This window comes from Thamnophis sirtalis, unplaced genomic scaffold (assembly GCF_051295495.1).
Source record: "Thamnophis sirtalis isolate CommonGarterSnake01/CBP01778 unplaced genomic scaffold, rThaSir2_p1.2 scaffold_13, whole genome shotgun sequence".
Taxonomy (NCBI): Eukaryota; Metazoa; Chordata; class Lepidosauria; order Squamata; family Natricidae; genus Thamnophis; species Thamnophis sirtalis.
The window spans coordinates 39,587,015-39,605,954 of NW_028261393.1; the positions used below are offsets into that span (position 1 = coordinate 39,587,015).

At 40.6% G+C, this 18,940-nt stretch overlaps 1 protein-coding gene across 3 annotated transcripts in view; it reads right to left on the reverse strand.

The window, feature by feature from the left end:
- The window catches only part of PAK3 (p21 (RAC1) activated kinase 3), a 131,406-nt gene that overhangs the window by 46,185 nt on the left and 66,281 nt on the right, over window positions 1-18,940 (reverse strand). For 2 of the 3 annotated variants that reach the window (XM_087727669.1, XM_087727671.1), the window contains exon 2: window positions 414-607. In XM_087727669.1, coding sequence (XP_087583795.1) covers window positions 414-585 — 172 coding nt within the window. In that variant the 5' untranslated portion in view covers window positions 586-607. The remainder of the gene's footprint in view (window positions 1-413; window positions 608-18,940) is intronic. The other variant, XM_087727670.1, reaches the window with a different exon arrangement.

Below are 18,940 nucleotides of genomic sequence, written 5' to 3' on the forward strand. Positions count from 1 at the left end.
TTTTACCCACCTCGGAAGGATGGAAGGCTGAGTCAACCCTGAGCCGGTGAGATTTGAACCGCTGACCTGCTGATCTAGCAGTAGCCTGCAGTGCTGCATTTAACCACTGCGCCACCTTGGCTCTTATATTTGCAAAACAATTAAATTAAACAGAGCATGCTTAAAGTAATTTTTATGAGTCTAAGCCAAATGTTCACAGAAATGAAGATGGCCATTGCACCTACAGAATCAAACCCCTGACTCTTTTAACATGCGATACGTGAATGGCAGAGATAAAAACGAGGCACAGTTCTAAAGACATGGTTGGCAGCTGCTATCTCTGCCCTATTTTGCCCTCCCCAGACCACCCTGCAGAAAAACAAGCCTGAGGAGAAAAAAGAAGCCAGGAGTCTTTCGCTTGGCCGATACGTTACTTTTATCTCCTCCTGGGAAGATGGAGCGCAGGCGAGCTTTTCGGTTTTTCTCTTCGGGCGCCATGGGAAGTGGTTTGGAACTGTGGTTCAGAGCCGAAGAATCGCGATTGTTACTGTTCATTCTCAATGGGGGCGCAGGCGGTTTTTCTTCAGTATCCAGGCTTTCAGACATCTTCAGCAATTCTCACAGCTTCCTGGCAAGCAGAGAAAGGGAGGAAAGGAGAAAAGAGAAGTGAATGAGGGATGGTTAGGAAAAATAAGGCAGCTGAAACAAACAAGAGATGTTAGAGCTGATTGGGTATGTCTTGTGAAAAGGACTAGGGGTGACATGATAGCTGGATTCCAATATTTGAGGGGCTCCACAAAGAAGGGGTGTTGTCAACCTATTTCTCAAAGCACCTGAAGGCAGGACAAGAAGCAAACTAATCAAGGAGAGAAGTAACTTAGAACTGAGGATAAATTTCCTGACAGTGAGAACAATTAATCAGTGGAACAGCTTGCCTTCAGAAGTTGTGAATGCCCCAACACTGGAAGTCTTTAAGAAGATGTTGGATAGCCATTTGTCTGAAATGGTATAGGCTTTCCTGCTTGAGAAAGGGGTTGGACTAGAAGACCTCCAAGGTCTTTCCATCTCTGTTGTTCTGATATTCTGTTATGTCCTTCCAGGTAGGCTTAAGGGTGTGTTATTAACAATCCAACTATTGTAGTAGCTATTACAAACTCATTAGTTAGATAAAATTAGTGGACCAGAGGAATGCTGTCGATATAGTTTACTTGGACTTCAGTAAGGCATTTGATAAGGTAGACCATAACCTACTACTAGATAAAGTAGAAGAATGTGGTTTAGACAGCATCACCACCAGATGGATTCATAACTGGCTGACCAACTGCACTCAACGTGTAGTCTTCAATAAAACTGCATCTACATGGAGGGAAGTATGCAGTGGAATACCCCAAGGATCTGTTTTAGGCCCAGTACTCTTCAACATCTTCATCAATGATCTGGATGAAAGGATAAATGGGGAACTCATCAAATTTGCAGATGACACCAAGCTGGCAGGAATAGCCAACACTCCAGAAGACAGGTTTAAGTTACAGAAGGATCTTGACAAACTTGAACATTGGGCATTATCTAATAAAATGAAATTCAATGGTGAAAAGAGTAAGGTTCTTCATTTAGGCAAGAAAAATGAAATGCAAGGTACAGTATAGGTGGTACCTTGCTCAATAGTAGTAACTGTGAAAGGGATCTTGAAGTCCTAATGGACAACCATTTAAATATGAGCCAGCCGTGTGCAGCAGCTGCCAAAAAAGCCAAAATAGTTCTAGGCTGCATAAACAGAGGGATAGAATCAAGATCACGTGAAGTGTTAATACCACTTTATAATGCCTTGGTAAGGCCACACTTGGAATACTGCATCCAGTTTTGGTCACCACGATGTAAAAAAGCTGTGGAGACTCTAGAAACTCTGCTATTGTATTGTATTGATATCTTGGGATACAATAAGTTTAAAGCAAGGGTTTTCAACCATGGCAACTTTACGACTTGTGGACTTCAACTCCAGCACATGCTGGCTGAGGAATTCTGGGAGTTGAAGTCCACAAGTCGTAAAGTTGCCAAGGTTGGAGACCCTTGGCTTAAAAAGAAAGGGACAAAAGTTCTAAGGTGCCACAAAGCTGCCATCTTAATTTCTCAAACTGCCCCACAACAGCATGGGGGCATTATGGGAAATTTAACTGCTTGGCATTGGCCAGAGAACACCTCACAGAAGTTGGATCTTCAGAGTATTTTCCCTGGTTGAGGAAAAGGTTGGGTCGCTACATAACAATCTTGCTGGATTCTATTCTCCGTCTTTTTTCCTCCACAGCATAAGGTTTAAGGTTTAAGAAGTAGTTCATTGAAGTGTGCCACTGACCCAGACATCACAACTGCTGGCTTTTGCAAGCACGTTAAATGAATCTCAACTGGATTTTAATTAAACCAAGGGATGCAGTAATTTGAAAATCTGGAGCTAATCAACCAACAGGTGGGAATAAAGAGACAAGGGAGTTTATTGAAGCAAAGTGCCCAAATCAAGACAAGTAATAAGAACTGGTCACTTATATTCATACAATTCTTTGAGGGTGAATCCATACAGGTGTAGGCACACAACTCAACAACTCCATTCAGAGTGTGTGTGTGTGTGTGTGTGTGTGTGTATTTCAAAAGACTAAAATACAAAAACCAAAGGGACTTTTCCCCTATGACAAAAGACAAAAACACATATTATGCCCTCTAGTTTTTTTTCTTTTTAATGCACATTTTTAATGTTCTTGTCTAGTTCTTTTTAATTGTCTTTATTAAATTGCTTTCCTTTGGTCTCTATCATTTCCCCCCCTTCTAACAAGACCTCTTGGTTCATGGGGGCCCAGGAGCAATGTTGGAAATAAAACCTGATGCTTTGCTTTGCAGCATAGTAACTTCTATCTACCAAATGTCTTTTATTGGAATGAATGCTGAAAGATAGATAGATAAATAAATAAATAAATAATAAAAAAAACACAAACCATTGGTAAATAGATAGACAGACAGACGGATATGATATATTTGAAGGATAAAAGCCACCGTCTTGTACTGCCTGCCTACCATCCATCCATCCATCCATCCATCCATCCATCCATCCATCCATCCATCCATCCATCCATCCATCTATCTATCATCTGTATGTTTTGGTACAGCAACCAAACAGGACAGTTACAGATTTAAACAGATAGTCAGGACTTCAGAAAGAACAACCAGCCTGCCTTCCATTGAGGATACTGTATACTGTACGTACCAGAAAGAGAGTGGGGAAAGTATCTGCAAACCTCTCTCATCCTCACAAACTGTTTCAACTCCTCCCCTCATGATGCCACTATAGGACATTGCATGCCAAAATAACTAGATACAAAGATAGTTTTTCCTCCATGCCATCACTCTGCTGAACATTCAGTTCCAAATATCTAAAAATATTTACCCGTGTAGCATAGTGTTATGGCCCGCTAGCAGAGCTGGCAGCAGAGTCGGACAGTGAGGAGGTTGGGGAGGAATATGGGGCACTCCTGGAGTCTGGGGAAGGCTCTGATGAGGGCTCTGTGTCAGAAGCAGATAGGGGGTCGGGGCCATCTGGTAGTTATTTGCTGCCTCCAAAGCCTCCGGAACCTCTAGAGCCTGACATCAGTGAGGCCGAAGAACAGTGGGAGCCTGATCCCAGTGTGCATATGCGCAGAGCTGCCAGAAGGCAAGAACAATTAAGAAAACACGGTCAACTTGGGAGTAAGGCTAGGAGATGATTGGCCCCTCCCATAAGACATAAAGGAGGAGCAAAGACACATGAGCCTTTGCAGAAAGCAATTAGTTCAACTGGTCAGTTCAAGCTTTGAGAAGTTCTGTTTGATTCTGTACTGAGTTTGGCCTTGCTCTGCATTTGGCAATTAGGTCTCTGGCAGCATTCCCAGGGAGATAAGGTAGGTGTTTATCAACATTCCCCTGAAAGACTGTGGCAACTCGAGCAGACATCTGTCGGAACCTTCACAGACTGTTTGTGAAGCCCTACAGACTGGGAATGACCATAATTTACAGCCATATAAATAAAAGAAAGTTTTGGGGACTAAGATTGTGATTTATGCTTTCTCAGGTAGCCTAGGTCAGAACACAGAGCTGTATCACTATTAACCTTCTCATCTTTTCTACCACCTTCTCCTGTTGTTATCTTATGATCATTTTGCTTTGTTGTTGGTATGCACCCTAAGAGCTTATGCACCGAAGACAAATTCTTTCTGTGTCCAATCACACTTAGCCAATAAAGTATTCTATTCTATCCTAAATAAAACCCAGTCTGCCACTCAGCCTGCGGGCATCAAAAGAAGCCCCTGCAGCCTCTTTGAGATTGACATGTGCGGGCAGACAAACTCAGGGGCAAAGGGACCTCAATTCCAGTGCGCACCTGATGTGACTTGAGGCCCATGACACAATTTGAATCATTTGTGCCATGACATCACAATGCACAGCATGGCATCGTGGCTTGGACTACAAGTCTCTCTTGGCTTAAGGGAGCTGCCAGGAACTTTAAAAATAAACCAAATGTTGAGGGTGGCAGTTTTTTTCCCTTGGCTTGAAAGCAACTGTATGTTCTCCAATGCAGATTGTGTTTCTGCCTGCAAATCTTGGCCCATCAAGGGAATAAGGACGGACTTTTGATGATGCAATCAAATGTTTGGCAGGCTGGCAACGAAATGCTTTAGCAGCTTCCAGGGAGCAAAGCAAAGATATGGGTTACTCACACGCCATCCATTTGTAAACAAAAATCAGTTTGCTAAACTATCCCTCCCAGGAGAATTTTGTAATAGGAGCCTTTACAAAGACTTCTATTAATGGGTCTTGACCCAAATAACTGATGGTGTCATTGTTTCCTAGAGCCTGAATTCAGCACTTGATTTTTATTTGAGATCTCAGCTGTGTTTCAAGCACCCAATAGGACACAAAACACCATTCTTTGCTACCCAATGCAAACAGAAAGATCCTATCATCACAATCATAGGTGGTATTCAGCAGGTTCGGACCAGTTCTGGAGAACCAGTAGCAGAAATTTTGAGTAGTTCAGAGAACCGGTAACTACCATCTCTGACTGGCCCTGCCCCCATCTATTCTCTGCCTCCTGAGTCCCAGCTGATTGGGAGGGAATGGGGATTTTGCAGTATCCTTCCCCTGCAACACCCACCAAGCCATGCCCACCAAGCTACACCCACAGAAGCAGTAGTAAAAAAAAATGAATCCCACCATTGATCACAATATGTTGATGGGGAAGAACCAGAAAGAAAGCCATGAGGTAATGCATATGGGTTATTCCAATAAACTACACCAGGCTAAAATTTGGTAGTTTGCTGACAGTGAGTAATTATGAGCATCACCCTGCATGATATACATTAGTTTGAGAAGCGCATACTATATAAACATGGCATTTCTGTTTTGTTGATGCAAATTTTTCATTTCAATTTTATTCGACAGACAAAAAGTTACAAATTCAAAAAAAGAAAGGAAGAAGAATGTTAAATGATACAGAGGGGATGGAAAAGCACAGGTAGTCCTCGACTTAAAACACTTTGTTTAATGACCATTCAACCTTAAAACGGCACTGAAAAAAATGACATTGCTATTTTTTTTTACACTTATAACTTATAACTGCAACAGCATCCTCAGAAGGACTTTTAGTCCAAACCCTTATAGAAGAAGGACAAATGGCTGTCTCTTTTTAAGAGCCTCCCATGATGGAGCACCTGGTTATTGTCAGGAAATATACTCATTGTCAGGAAATTTCTCCTTAGTTCTAGATTGCTTCTCTCCTTGATTAATTTGCATCCATTGTTTGTTGTCCTGGCCTTAAGTGCTTTGGAAAATAGCTTGAACCCCCTCTTCTTCGTGACAGCCAGGGGTGGGCTTCAAAAATTTTAGCAAGGGGTTCTCTGCCCAGTTGCTGGGTGGGTGTAGTCATAGTGGACGTGGCCTAGTCAGCCTCCTGCACCACATTGAGGGGGGTGTTTTTGCCCTCCCCGGGTTCCTTGAGCCTCCTGGAGGTAAAAACTGCCTCCCACGGGCTCCAGGGGCCCTCCTGAACTTCCAGTAGGCCCATTTTTCATCCTCCGCAAGCCTCTGTGTGTGCCCTGCACTTACCTGCATCCAAAATGGTGAGGTAGGCGTAGTCTCTTCATTAGACTAAGCATACCCAATTCCTGCAACCATTCTTCATATGTTTTAGCCTCCAGTCCCCTAATCAATCCTATATTTCAGATGTTGGTAAAGCATCACACTCAAATGCTAGACTGCAAAATTTCAGGTGTTGCCTAAATAGCGTGCAAAGAATTAGCCTTCTACATAATACTTCGCCTCTAGCCATCATCTGGAATTTTTCACTTCAAAGCTGCTAGACCAAGTGAAAATCCACCCCAAATAAATTTGGCACTCCTATTACCTTAAGATATATTTAGCAAGGCAGTAAAACTGTCAACACTTAATCTTTCCCGATTTAGTCAGATGTTTGTCACATTAACAATTCACTCCAAGTTTGGTTTGGAGTCAGAGACTATTGTTTTTCCTTACCGCCAGATATCTAAGCATGCAAAGTCTACACCACCTCAAGACAGCAGCGTGAAAGGCAGAAAAGGTTTAGTAATTGTAAGAGCTAAAATCAAATGTAAAATATGACAGCTGATCCTTCTGCAGCTAGAGCAGCACTCCTACCTAGATTACAAAGCAATAATAATAATAATAACAACAACAACAACAACAACTCCGCCGTTGCCGGTCCCAAGCCCGGATTAGAAAGGAGGAGGGTTGGGGTCAGGTTGGCAACTGGCCCCATAAAAAAACCCGCCAACCCATACAATATGGTGAAAGAAACGAATAAAAAATTTATACCATATCGGTCGTCGCGCGGGTTAACAAGGGCCGCGGCGGATGTTGGGGTCCCTGGACATCTGTCGACAAGTGGGCTACAAGTGGACCAGCCAGCAAAACGACAAAAATATAGTGCAGATGAAAACTGTGCCATAATGGCCTGTTACTACAACTCAGAGCCAGAAAAAAGAGGTTATTTAAAGCAAATGTATGAATTATGGAAAGAACAATATCCATATTCAAATGTTAGTGAACAACGACTAGCAGATCAAAGGCGATTTATTATACGGAATAAAGTGTTTAGTGAAGTTGAACATGAGGAAATTCAGGCAAATTGCAAAACCCAAAAAACAATATCACAAGCGGAAATAACTGATATTCAAGACACAACTAAAGACATTATAGTAGAACTCCCAGAAGAAGCTCTCGGGGAGGAAATAACATCACCACCACTAGAACCAGTTATCACTGAACCAACTGATGAACTAACTCAAAAACAAAAAGAATTGAAGGATAAGATCATGAAGCATTTTCTGCTTAATGAGGAAAGGCAACGTTTACCATCACTAAAAACTGTGCCGAAGAAAATTTTGGCCCCTATCATGAAAATGGTTAATGCAGTGTTTTCAACAATTGAACCGGGATCCATCTTGGAAACAAACCAGTTAATGTACAGCGCAGCTGTAATAGTCACTAATGAACTAGGCATCAAAATTAAAGTACCTAGTCATACAACAGAAAAAGCATCAAAGCCAAAGTGGAAAATCCGTTTAGAACAAAAAATAAAAAAATTAAGGGCAGATGCTAGTAACTTAAAGAACATGCATGAGCAACGGCTTAAAAACAACAAAATCATAGATCGGCTAATCAGGAGATATAGATTGGATACAAGAAACATCAATGAAGCTGTAGAGATTGTAAAACAGCAGATAACAGCAACAGCTAGAAAAATTGAAAGATATGAGGCACGAATCATCCAATATAAACAAAATCAGCAATTTCGATCAGACCAACGGCGTTTTTATCAAAGTCTTAATGTAAATGGTAACACCAAAAGTGAAAAACCAGAAAAACAGGCCACAGTTGAATTCTGGAAAGAATTGTGGGGAAATGCAAAGGACTACAACAAGGAAGCAAAGTGGATACATGACTTTGAGAAAAGCATTGGCAACAAACAAATGCAAGTATTAGAAATAACAACTGAGATGGTCAAAAATCGAGTTAAAAAGGTAAAGAATTGGACATCACCTGGAAAGGACCAATTACATGGTTTCTGGCTCAAATATCTGACCAGTTTACATGCAATATTGGCCAGGCAACTGAATGAAATTTTACAAAAGGGCCAAATTGATGAATGGTTGACAACTGGAAAAACATACTTGATTCAGAAAGATCCAACTAAAGGAACAACACCTGAAAACTATAGACCAATAACATGCTTGCCAACAACCTTCAAATTACTCACAGGCATTATTGCAGATAACATGATGGATTATTTGGAAACAAACAACATCTTGCCAGTAGAGCAAAAAGGCAACAAAAGAAGGAGCAGGAGCACAAAAGATCAGCTTCTAATTGATAAAATGATATTAGAAAATTGTAAGAACAGAAAAACGAACTTGAATATGGTCTGGATTGATTACAAAAAGGCATTTGACTCACTGCCACATAGTTGGATCATAAAATGCTTAGAAACAACTGGCATTAGCAAAAATATTACATCCTTTACTGAAAAGGCAATGAAACAATGGAGAACTGAGTTGGCAGTAGGGAATGAGAGCTACGGAATGGTTAATATCAAGCGCGGAATTTTCCAGGGTGATTCACTTTCACCTCTTCTCTTCATCATCGCAATGATCCCACTATCAGTAATCTTAAAAAAAATGAAATTAGGCTACCAAACAGCCAAAAAAGCTGAAAATTTTTTGCATTTACTATATATGGATGATTTGAAACTCTATGGAAAGTCAGAAATAGAAATCCAATCATTGACAAATACAGTCCGAGTATTCAGCACCGATATTTCAATGCAGTTTGGCATGGAAAAATGCGCCACTGTATCCATAAAAAGGGGCAAAATCACTGCATCTGAGGGAATTGAAATGCCCAATGGCCAACTAATTAAATGCAAAGAAAATGAAGCCTACAAATACTTAGGCATTCTGCAGTTGGATAACACCAAGCATGGAGAAGTAAAAACTATTGTCAAGCGAGAGTACGCCAACAGAGTTAGGAAAATTTTGAAATCTAAATTGAATGGTGGAAATACAATCAAGGCCATAAATACCTGGGCAATACCAGTTATAAGATACACAGCTGGTATAGTTAACTGGACACAAGCTGATTTGGACCTTTTGGACCGAAAAACCAGGAAACTAATGACAATGCACTACAGTTTACATCCACGTGGTGATACTGATAGACTGTACCTGCCACGAAAATCAGGTGGCAGAGGATTATTACAAGTGAAGCAAACAGTTGAAGAAGAAAAACATGCACTGGTTGATTATTTAAAAGAAGGTCAAGAACATCTATTAATTGAAGTAAAGAACAAAAATCTACTGAAGGCCCAACAGACGAAACAAGAATACAGAAAAGATGTGATAAAATCAAGAATGGAGAGTTGGCAGAACAAAGCACTGCATGGTCAATTTCTGGAAAAAATAAAAGATAAAGTGGACAGGGAACAAACTTGGTTATGGTTAAAAACAGGTACATTAAAGAAAGAAACAGAGTCACTAATCCTGGCTGCGCAAGAACAAGCTATCCGCACAAATGCCATTAAGGCCAAAATCGAAAAATCCTCTGATGATGCCAAATGCAGACTTTGCAAAGAAGCTGATGAAACTGTTGATCACATACTCAGCTGCTGTAAAAAAATTGCGCAGACTGATTATAAATTGCGGCACAATTCAGTAGCACAAATGATCCATTGGAATTTGTGCAAAAATTATAATATTAAAACAGCAACAAACTGGTGGGAACATCAGCCTGAAAAAGTCACCGAAAATCAGATGGTCAAGATCTTGTGGGATTTCCGTATACAAACCGACAAAATACTGGCGCATAATACACCAGACATCACACTGGTTGAGAAAAATAAGGTCACAATCATAGACATCGCAATACCAGGTGATAGCAGGGTTGCCGAGAAGGAACATGAAAAAATCGCAAAATACCAGGACTTAAAAATCGAAATTCAATGACTATGGCACAAACCAGCAGTGGTAATTCCAGTGGTAATTGGCACACTGGGTGCTATCCCAAAAGCACTGGAATCACATTTAACACAGTTAAAAATTGACAAAATCACCATCAGTCAAATGCAAAAAGCCGCACTGCTTAGATCTGCACGCATATTACGAAAATACGTTACGACGTCCTAGGCCCCTGGACGGGGCCCGACTAGTAACCAATGCCAAATCCGGCGAAACAACTGGCCGCTGTGATACAATTGTACAACAACAACAACAACAACAATAATAATAATAATAATAAACAACCACACAATAATAATAAATTATATTATTGTAATAAATTATACAAAGGACCAACTGCTGATTGACAAATTAATCCTAAAGAATTCAAAGAAAAGACAAACCAACCGGTTCATGGCTTGGATAGACTATGAGAAAGCATTTGATTCAGTTCCCCATAGCTGGATCAAGAAATGCCTGAAAAAACTTTGGCATCAGCAGCAACATACAAAAATTCATGGAAACTTCAATGAACTTCTGGAAAATGAAGCTTATAGGTAATGAAGAAGTACTGGGTAAAGTTGAATTTAAACGAGGCATTTTCCAGGGCGATTCCCTTTCACCCCTACTTTTTATACTCTCAATACTACCACTGACAATCATTTTGAAGAAGATGAACTATGGATACGAACTTGCAAAGAAAGGACTGAAAATTTCACACTTGGTGTACATGGATGATTTCAAGTTGTTTGGTAAAACAAAAGCTGAACTGAATTTATTAATTGAAAGCACAAAAGAATTTAGCCAAGATATTGGTATGCAGTTTGGAATTGACAAATGTGCAACAATGGCAACCAAAGCAGGCAAGGTCATAGAAGATGATGGAATAGAACTTGAGAATGAAGAAATGATAAAGGCAGTAAAACCAGAAGAAGGCTACAAGTACTTGGGGATTTTAGAGGCCTCTGATTTAATGCATAATAAAGTCAAGGAATTAACTTCAGTCAAATACATTCGACGAATATGCAAGATATTAAAGTCCAAATTGAGTGGAGGAAACATCATAAAAGCCATAAATATCTGGGCTATACCTGTGATTCGATACTCTGCAGGAATGTTTGACTGGACCCAGATGGAGTTGGACAATTTGGACAGAAAAACAAGGAAGCTTATGACAATGAATCATGCTTTGCACCCTAAAAGTGATGTTGACCGATTATATCTACCAAGAGCAGAGGGTGGTCGAGGTCTCCTACAAGTAAAACAGACTGTAGAAGAAGAAAAACACAGCTTGAATGATTACATCTAGAAAAGTGAAGAACCAATGATTAAGGAAGTAAATAAAGGAGGCCTTTTAAAGACAACTAAGTCAAAAGCTGAATATAAGAAAGAAGTAATTGAGAAGCGAGCTGAAAATTGGAAAAACAAAGCTATGCATAGCCAATACTTGAAAAGTATTGAAGGCAAAGCTGACCAAAAGCTAACTTGGAACTGGTTAAGATCAGGAGCACTGAAAAAAAAGAAACAGAAGGCTTTATTTTGGCAGCTCAAGAACAAGCCTTAGCCACAAACTGCATGAAGGCAAAACACCAACAACAAATGTCGCCTCTGTAATGATAAAGATGAGACAGTCAACCACTTGATCAGTGGGTGCAGCAAAATTTCACAAACTGACTATCTACAACGCCATGACCGCGTTGCTAAGATCATTCACTGGAAATTGTGCCAAAAGTTTGGATTTGAGTACAGCAAAAACCACTGGGAACATTAGGTTCAGAAGGTTTTAGAGAATGAGAAAGTCAAGATCTTGAGGGACTTCAGAATTCAGACTGACAGGCACTTGGCCCACAACACATTTGACATAACAATAGTTGAAAAGAAAAAAGTATAGTTCATTGACATTGCAATACCTGGAGATGCACAAATTGAAGATAAACAGCAAGAAAAAATCACAAAGTACCCGGACTTCAAATTGAAGTTGAGCGACTGTGGAAAAATAAATCGTTTGTTGTCCCAATTGTAATTGGAGCCCTTGGTAACCTAATGGCTACCTCGCTATTTGGAAATTTTAAATTTATCAGACTTGAACATTCTGATTCTACAAAAAATCACCCTACTTGGAATAGCTTATATCCTCCAACGTTACCTTAACAGTTCCTAGGTCCTTGGTTAGGGCTCGAGCTGTTGAGCTACCAACCAGTCTCAAAGGCTGTGAATCTCACCAAAGATTAAGTACATAATAATAAATAATAATAAGCCACATTGCATATAGCAGTAGACTTATATACCGCTTCATAGGGCTTTCAGCCCTCTCTAAGCGGTTTACAGAGAGTCAGCATATTGCCCCCAACAATCTGGGTCCTCATTTTACCCACCTCGGAAGGATGGAAGGCTGAGTCAACCCTGAGCCGGTGAGATTTGAACCGCTGAACTGCTGATCTAGCAGTAGCCTGCAGTGCTGCATTTAACCACTGCGCCACCCTGCGCCACATTAATACAATTGAGAGAGTCCAGAGATATTTCACGAGAAGAGTCCTCCACTCCTCTGCTCGCAACAGAATCCCTTATGCCACCAGGCTTGAAATTTTGGGCTTAGACAATTTAGAACTGTGCCACCTTGGGCCTGACCTAAGCGTAGTACATAAAATTATCTGCTACAATGTCCTACCTGTTAATGACTACTTCCGCTTCAAGCACAACAATGGGTGCAAACTCAAGGTAAACAGCTCCAAACTCGATTGCAGAAAATACAACTTCAGCAACAGAGTGGTCAATGCCAGGAATGCTCTACCTGACTCTGTGGTTTCATCCCCAAACCCCAAAACTTTAACCTTAGACTGTCTACTGTTGATCTCACCCCATTCCCAAGAGGTCTGTAAGGGGCGTAGATGAGCACACCAATGTGCCTACCATCCCTGTCCTAATGTTCCCTTTTATTCATATCCATTTCATGTATTCAAAATCATGTTTATACTTATATGTGTTATCTAATACATGCTTGATGAAATAAATAAAAAGAAATAAATAAAAAAGAAATACAGTAACTAGCGCCAAGTTAAATCATAGGAGGAAATATTGGCAAGAAAACAAAGGCAATTCCATTGCAAAACATTCAACTAATAGGCTAATAAAAATTCTGTTGTTCAGTTCTGAAGAAGCTTCTTGGATGAGAAGCGAAATACCTTCAAGGAAAAACAAAGAAAATCGAGTTGCCTCTTGAAAAGGCACTTTTGTATCCCATCCATGACCTGGATGACTGGAAATCTCCATAAACGAGTGAAAATATGTTGGTTGGGCCATGTTTTCAAATTTTCTATGTATTTGTTTGCAGAACATAAAATAATAGGGTTGAAAGATACCTTAGAGGTCTTCTAGTCCAACCCTTGCTCAAGCAGGAGGCTCCCACACCATGCTGGATAAATAGCTGTCCAGTCCCTTCTTGGAAAGAAGCATCTACAACTTCTGGAGACAAGCTGTTCTCTTGATTATTTGTTCCCATTGTCAGGAAATTTCTCCTTAGTTCTAGGTTGATCTCTCTTCCATCCATTACATCTTGTCTTGTCTTCAGGTGGTTTGGAGAACAGGCCAAGCAACCCCTCTTCTCTGCAACAGTCCTTCAAATATTGGAAAACCGCTGTCATGTCACCCCTAGTTCTTCTCTCCGTTAGGCTAGACAGAGCCACAAAATTAACTGGGTTCTTTCAACCATTCATCATATGGTTTAGCTTCCAGTGCCCCAATAATTTTGTGGTTCCAGATTAGTTTTATTCTCCACCAAGATTTCAGGGTAGCATACTCTTCTCCAAATGATGGGAATTGCTTTATGATGGAGATGAGCAGTAAATAAATTAACCAGTTTCCTAGCTTCCATGTTTTGTTTAATCAGAATATAGAATTACTAGGAGGTATGATCACTGAACTTGGAGATGATCCATTTTAAGGAACATTTTCTTAACAGATAGAAGAGAATATATGTGACAAAATTAGTGGACCAGAGGAATGCTGTCGATATAGTCTACTTGGACTTCAGTAAGGCATTTGATAAGGTAGACCATAACCTACTATTAGATAAAGTAGAAGAATGTGGGTTAGACAGCATCACCACCAGATGGATTCATAACTGGCTGACCAACCACACTCAACGTGTAGTCCTCAATGGAACTGCATCTTCATGGAGGGAAGTATGCAGTGGAGTACCACAAGGCTCTGTTTTAGGCCCAGGACTCTTCAACATCTTCATCAATGATTTGGATGAGGGAATAAATGGGGAACTCATCAAATTTGCAGATGACCCCAAGCTGGCAGTGATAGCCAACACTCCAGAGGATAGGCTTAAGAATCAGAAGGATCTTGACAAACCTGAACATTGGGCACTATCTAATAAAATGAAATTCAATGGTGAAAAGAGTAAAGATCTACATTTAGGCAAGAAAAACAAAATGCACAGGTACAGTACATGTGGTACCTTGCTCAACAGTAGTAACTGTGAGAGGGATTTTGGAATCTTAGTGAACACCATTTAAATATGAGCCGGCCATCTGCAGCAGCTGCCAAAAAAGCCAACACAGTTCTAGGCTACATAAACAGAGGGATAGAATCAAGATCACGTGAAGTGTTAATACCACTTCATAATGCCTTGGTAAGGCCACACTTGGAATACTGCATTCAGTTTTGGTTGCCACCATGTAGAAAAGATGTGGAGACTAGAAAGAGTGCAGAGAAGAGCAACAAAGATGATTAGGGAACTGGAGGCTAAAACATATGAAGACCGGTTGCAGGAACTGGGTATGTCAGGTTTAATGAAAAGAAGGACTAGGGGAGACACGATAGCATTGTTCCAATATCTCAGGGATTGCCACAAAGAAGAGGGAGTCAAACTATTCTCCAAGGCACCTGAGTGTAGAACAAGAAGCAATGGGTGGAAACTAATCAAGGAGCGAAGCAACTTAGAACTGAGGAGAAATTTCCGGACAGTTAGAACAATTAATCAGTGGAACAGCTTGCCTCCAGAAGTTGTGAATGCCCCAACACTGGAAGTCTTTAAAAAGATGTTGGATAGCCATTTGTCTGAAACAGTATAAGGTCTCTTGCCTAGGCAGGGGTTGGACTAGAAGACCTCCAAGGTACCTTCCAACTCTGCTATTGTTTTGTATTGTATGTAGCTCAGGGTTGGTGCTCTCAGAACTTAGTTATTTTCTTGAAGATGTTTCATTGCCCAATTAGATAACATTATTAGTGCCAGTCCTAACGATGTTACCTAGTTTGGTAATAGGATAATAACTAAGCTCAGAGAGCATTAAGATCTCCATTGTTCCTTAACCATAACCCCACACCCATATTAAATAGGACATAGGAACGTGGGACTACCCATGTTTCCCCTAAAATAAGGGTCTTATTTTCTTTTGACCCCCGAAATAAGCATTTGGCCTTATTTTTGGGGAGATCTTATTATTTTTGAGGTGCAGGAGGCAGCGAGCATGGTCACCTCATGGCTGCTGCTGTGTTGCAATATTTTTGGGAGAGGGCTTATTTTAGCACATGCATTCAAAAGCCCGATTGGGCTTATTATCCGGGGAGGTCTTATTTTCAGGGAAACAGGGTAATTCTATACCACTGTTACTATTTTGGTTTGCATAGTACATTCAAAGCATTTAAAGAAGGACCAAACTACAGATTTTTATCACCTAAAAATCATTTTTTGTCCCACACTTCCTTTCCCTTTGTGACTGTAAGCCGCCCTGAGTCCCCTCAGGGAAAAGGGCGGCCTATAAATAAACAAATTGAAATTGAAATTTTTCTTCCTGGGGTAGTTATTAAGAGGGTGGGGTGCAAGACAAAATCAAGGGGGAAAGATGTGCTGAGCTCAGCCCCACGTATTCAGGCTTAAAAAGTCTGATTATAATCAGTACTGATAAGGCTTTCTACAATTCTCTTTTGTCAAGGAAGACCAGGATGATTCAATTGGGCAGCTGCAGTTATACTTAGTGTTAGCAAAAAAAAAGAGGTCCTTAATTCCTTCTACACTGATGGTTCAACTGCTATCAGCAGAAAGGCTGAATACACAACCCTCAACAACTCTATCGACATTGCAACAATGGCATAATCTGTTTTCCCTTCTCATTTTAAATCTTATAATGAAGAGGTACTGTGTGAAATACAAATAGGGTGTTATTCATCTTCCCTGAAAAATGTATGCAACAAAAGGGTTTAGGGTTTTCAGACATCCTAATATTCCAAAAGGGGGCTCAGCAGCTCAGTGGCTGAGACGCTGAACTTGTTGATTAGAAAGTTTGGCAGTTCAATGGTTCAAATCCCTAGCATTGCGTAACAGAGTGATCTCCCATTACTTGTCCCAACTTCTGCAAACCTAGCAGTTCGAAAGCACGTAAAAATGCAAGTAAAGAAATAGGAAGCACCTTTGGTGGGAAGGTAACAGTGTTCCATGAGCCTTTGGCATTTAGTCATGCCGGCCACATGACCACGGAGATGCTTTTGGACAGCACTAGCTCTTCGGCTTTGAAACGGATATGGGCACTGCCCCCTAGAGTCGGGAACAACTAATACCAGAGGTGGGTTCCTACCAGTTCGCACAAGTTCAGTGAAACTAGTAGTGGAAATGGCGACTGGGTCTCCAAACCAGTAGGGACGGCATGCTCGCCACACACACCCCAAACTGGTGGCCTGGTTGCCGCAACATTTTTTTGACCTTTTTAAATGTTCTACGCATGCACAGACCTATTTATAGGCAACTGTGCACATGAGTGAAGCAAGCCCATGCATGCAAAATTGCATGTGCACCGAACCAACAGTAATGCTGGCAGAAACCCACTCCTGACTAGTACATAGGTGTGAGGGGAATCTTTACCTTTAATATTCCAAAATGGGGCTTCATGAGCATTATACTATGAACATCTACAAGGCTGACAACATAGAAGATAGAAGACTAGGGTTGTAAGGGACACTGGAAGTTTTCTGGTTCAACCTGTTGTTCAAGCAGAGATTCTATAATATTCCAGACAAATGGATGTCCAATCTCTTCTTGAAAACTTCCAGTGATGGAGCACCCACAACTTCTGGAGGCAATTTGTTCCACTGATTAATTGTTCTGTCAGGAAATTTCTCCTTAGTGCTAGGCTGCTTCTCTCCTTATTAGTTTCCATCCATTGCTTCTTGTCCTGCCCTCAGGTGCCTTGGAAAATAGGTCAATTCCCTCTTCTCTGTGACAGCCCCTTAAGTACTGGAAGACTGCTATAATATTACACTTAGTCCTCACTGCGTTACTCAACGTGCTCTATGCCCTATGAAATGGATGGACAATTCGTGCAATTCACGCAGAGATCATTTTTATGTCTTGCATGATCCATGGACAAGAAGTTATCAGAGAGAGAGAAAACACTCTACCAAGCTTAACATAACATAATATCAATGTCAAGTTAGGCTGTTTTAATATTTCCTGCTTGGCTTCTCCTGCTAGTGAAAATAGCTAAAGAACCTGAAATCTTCCATTTGTGTTTTTTTTTTCACAATACAGCCAAACAAGAATCAAAAATTTTAGAGTTTATTCTTAGCTTCACATTTGGGCTTGATTTGAAAAAAGAAATGCAAGGTTCCTGAGTCGAGTGGAGTTCTTAAGGTTCAAAGGAACTTTGGAAGTTCCCCACCAAATGTGACAGTAAGGTAATTGAACAGATAGTTTTCCCCAATGCTGTATATTTGAGATAAAGTTAGATTTTTCAAAGGGTCTAAATGTAGGTATTCCTTTTAGTTGTGATAATAGCAGTGCTGCTGAAAACTCCATCTGGATCAGTGTGAGAAAGCAGATGATAAAGACAAGTGGATTATGAAAAATAAGACCTTCATACACATCCTTCCATTACTTCAAGGATACCACACTACCCTTGTGTCCCAAAGGTGCTTTTTCAAGAGGCAACTTCCTGGTTTTTCTTTGAGATGTTTCACTTCTCATCCAAGAAGCTTCTTCAGAGCTGGAGGACAACCATGACCTTGATGGCTGAGAATCTCCATAAACATTTAACTATAGTCTAATGATTTCCATGTAATTCTATTTCCCTTTGGAGAAAAATAAAGAAAAAGACAAATTCTCCTCAATGAATGAGAACTTGTAGGAAAAAAAACACTTAAGAATATTGCATCCAATTTTGGTCACCACGATATAAAAAAAAGATGTTGAGACTTTAGTCTAGAAAAAGTGCAGAAAAGAGCAACAGGGGTATTTAGGGGCCTAGAAGCTAAAACATGAAGAACTGTTGCAGGAATTGTGTATGTCTAGTCTAGTGAAAAGAAGGAGTAGGGGAGGCAGGATTGTAGTGTTCCAATATTTGAGAGGCTGCCACAGAGAGGAGGGAGTCAACTTATTCTCCAAAGCACCTGAGGGTAGAACAAGAAGCAATGGGTGGAAACTAATCAAGGAGACAAGCAACCTAGCACTAAGGAGACATTTCTTAACTGTGAGAACAATTAATCAGTGGAACAGCTTGCCTTCAGAAGTTGTGGGTGCTCCATCACTGAAGGATTTTAAGAAGAGACTGGACAGCTGCTTGTCTGGAATGGTATAGATCTCCTTGTTTAAGCAGGGGCTTAGACTAGAAGACCTCCAAGGTCCCTTCCAACTCTGTTATTATGTCTGATTTCCATTCAACACCCATTAACCTGGGAAGGAATTGCTTTCAGCCCAACAGAGACTCTTGAATGAGACATGGATATATTTTTTAACATGCTGGATAATTTCGCTGCCTAGTACCAAATAATACCAACAAACAGGATTTATGGATTGTTTAGGTGCTCCTGTTGCCAAGGGTGACCAAGCAGGGATGCTTCTCTACTTCCTCACTTGTGACAAGTTTTGCTCAATTTCCTGTCACAGGTCTTTGGAGATTATCTTTGTGTGACTGCACCAC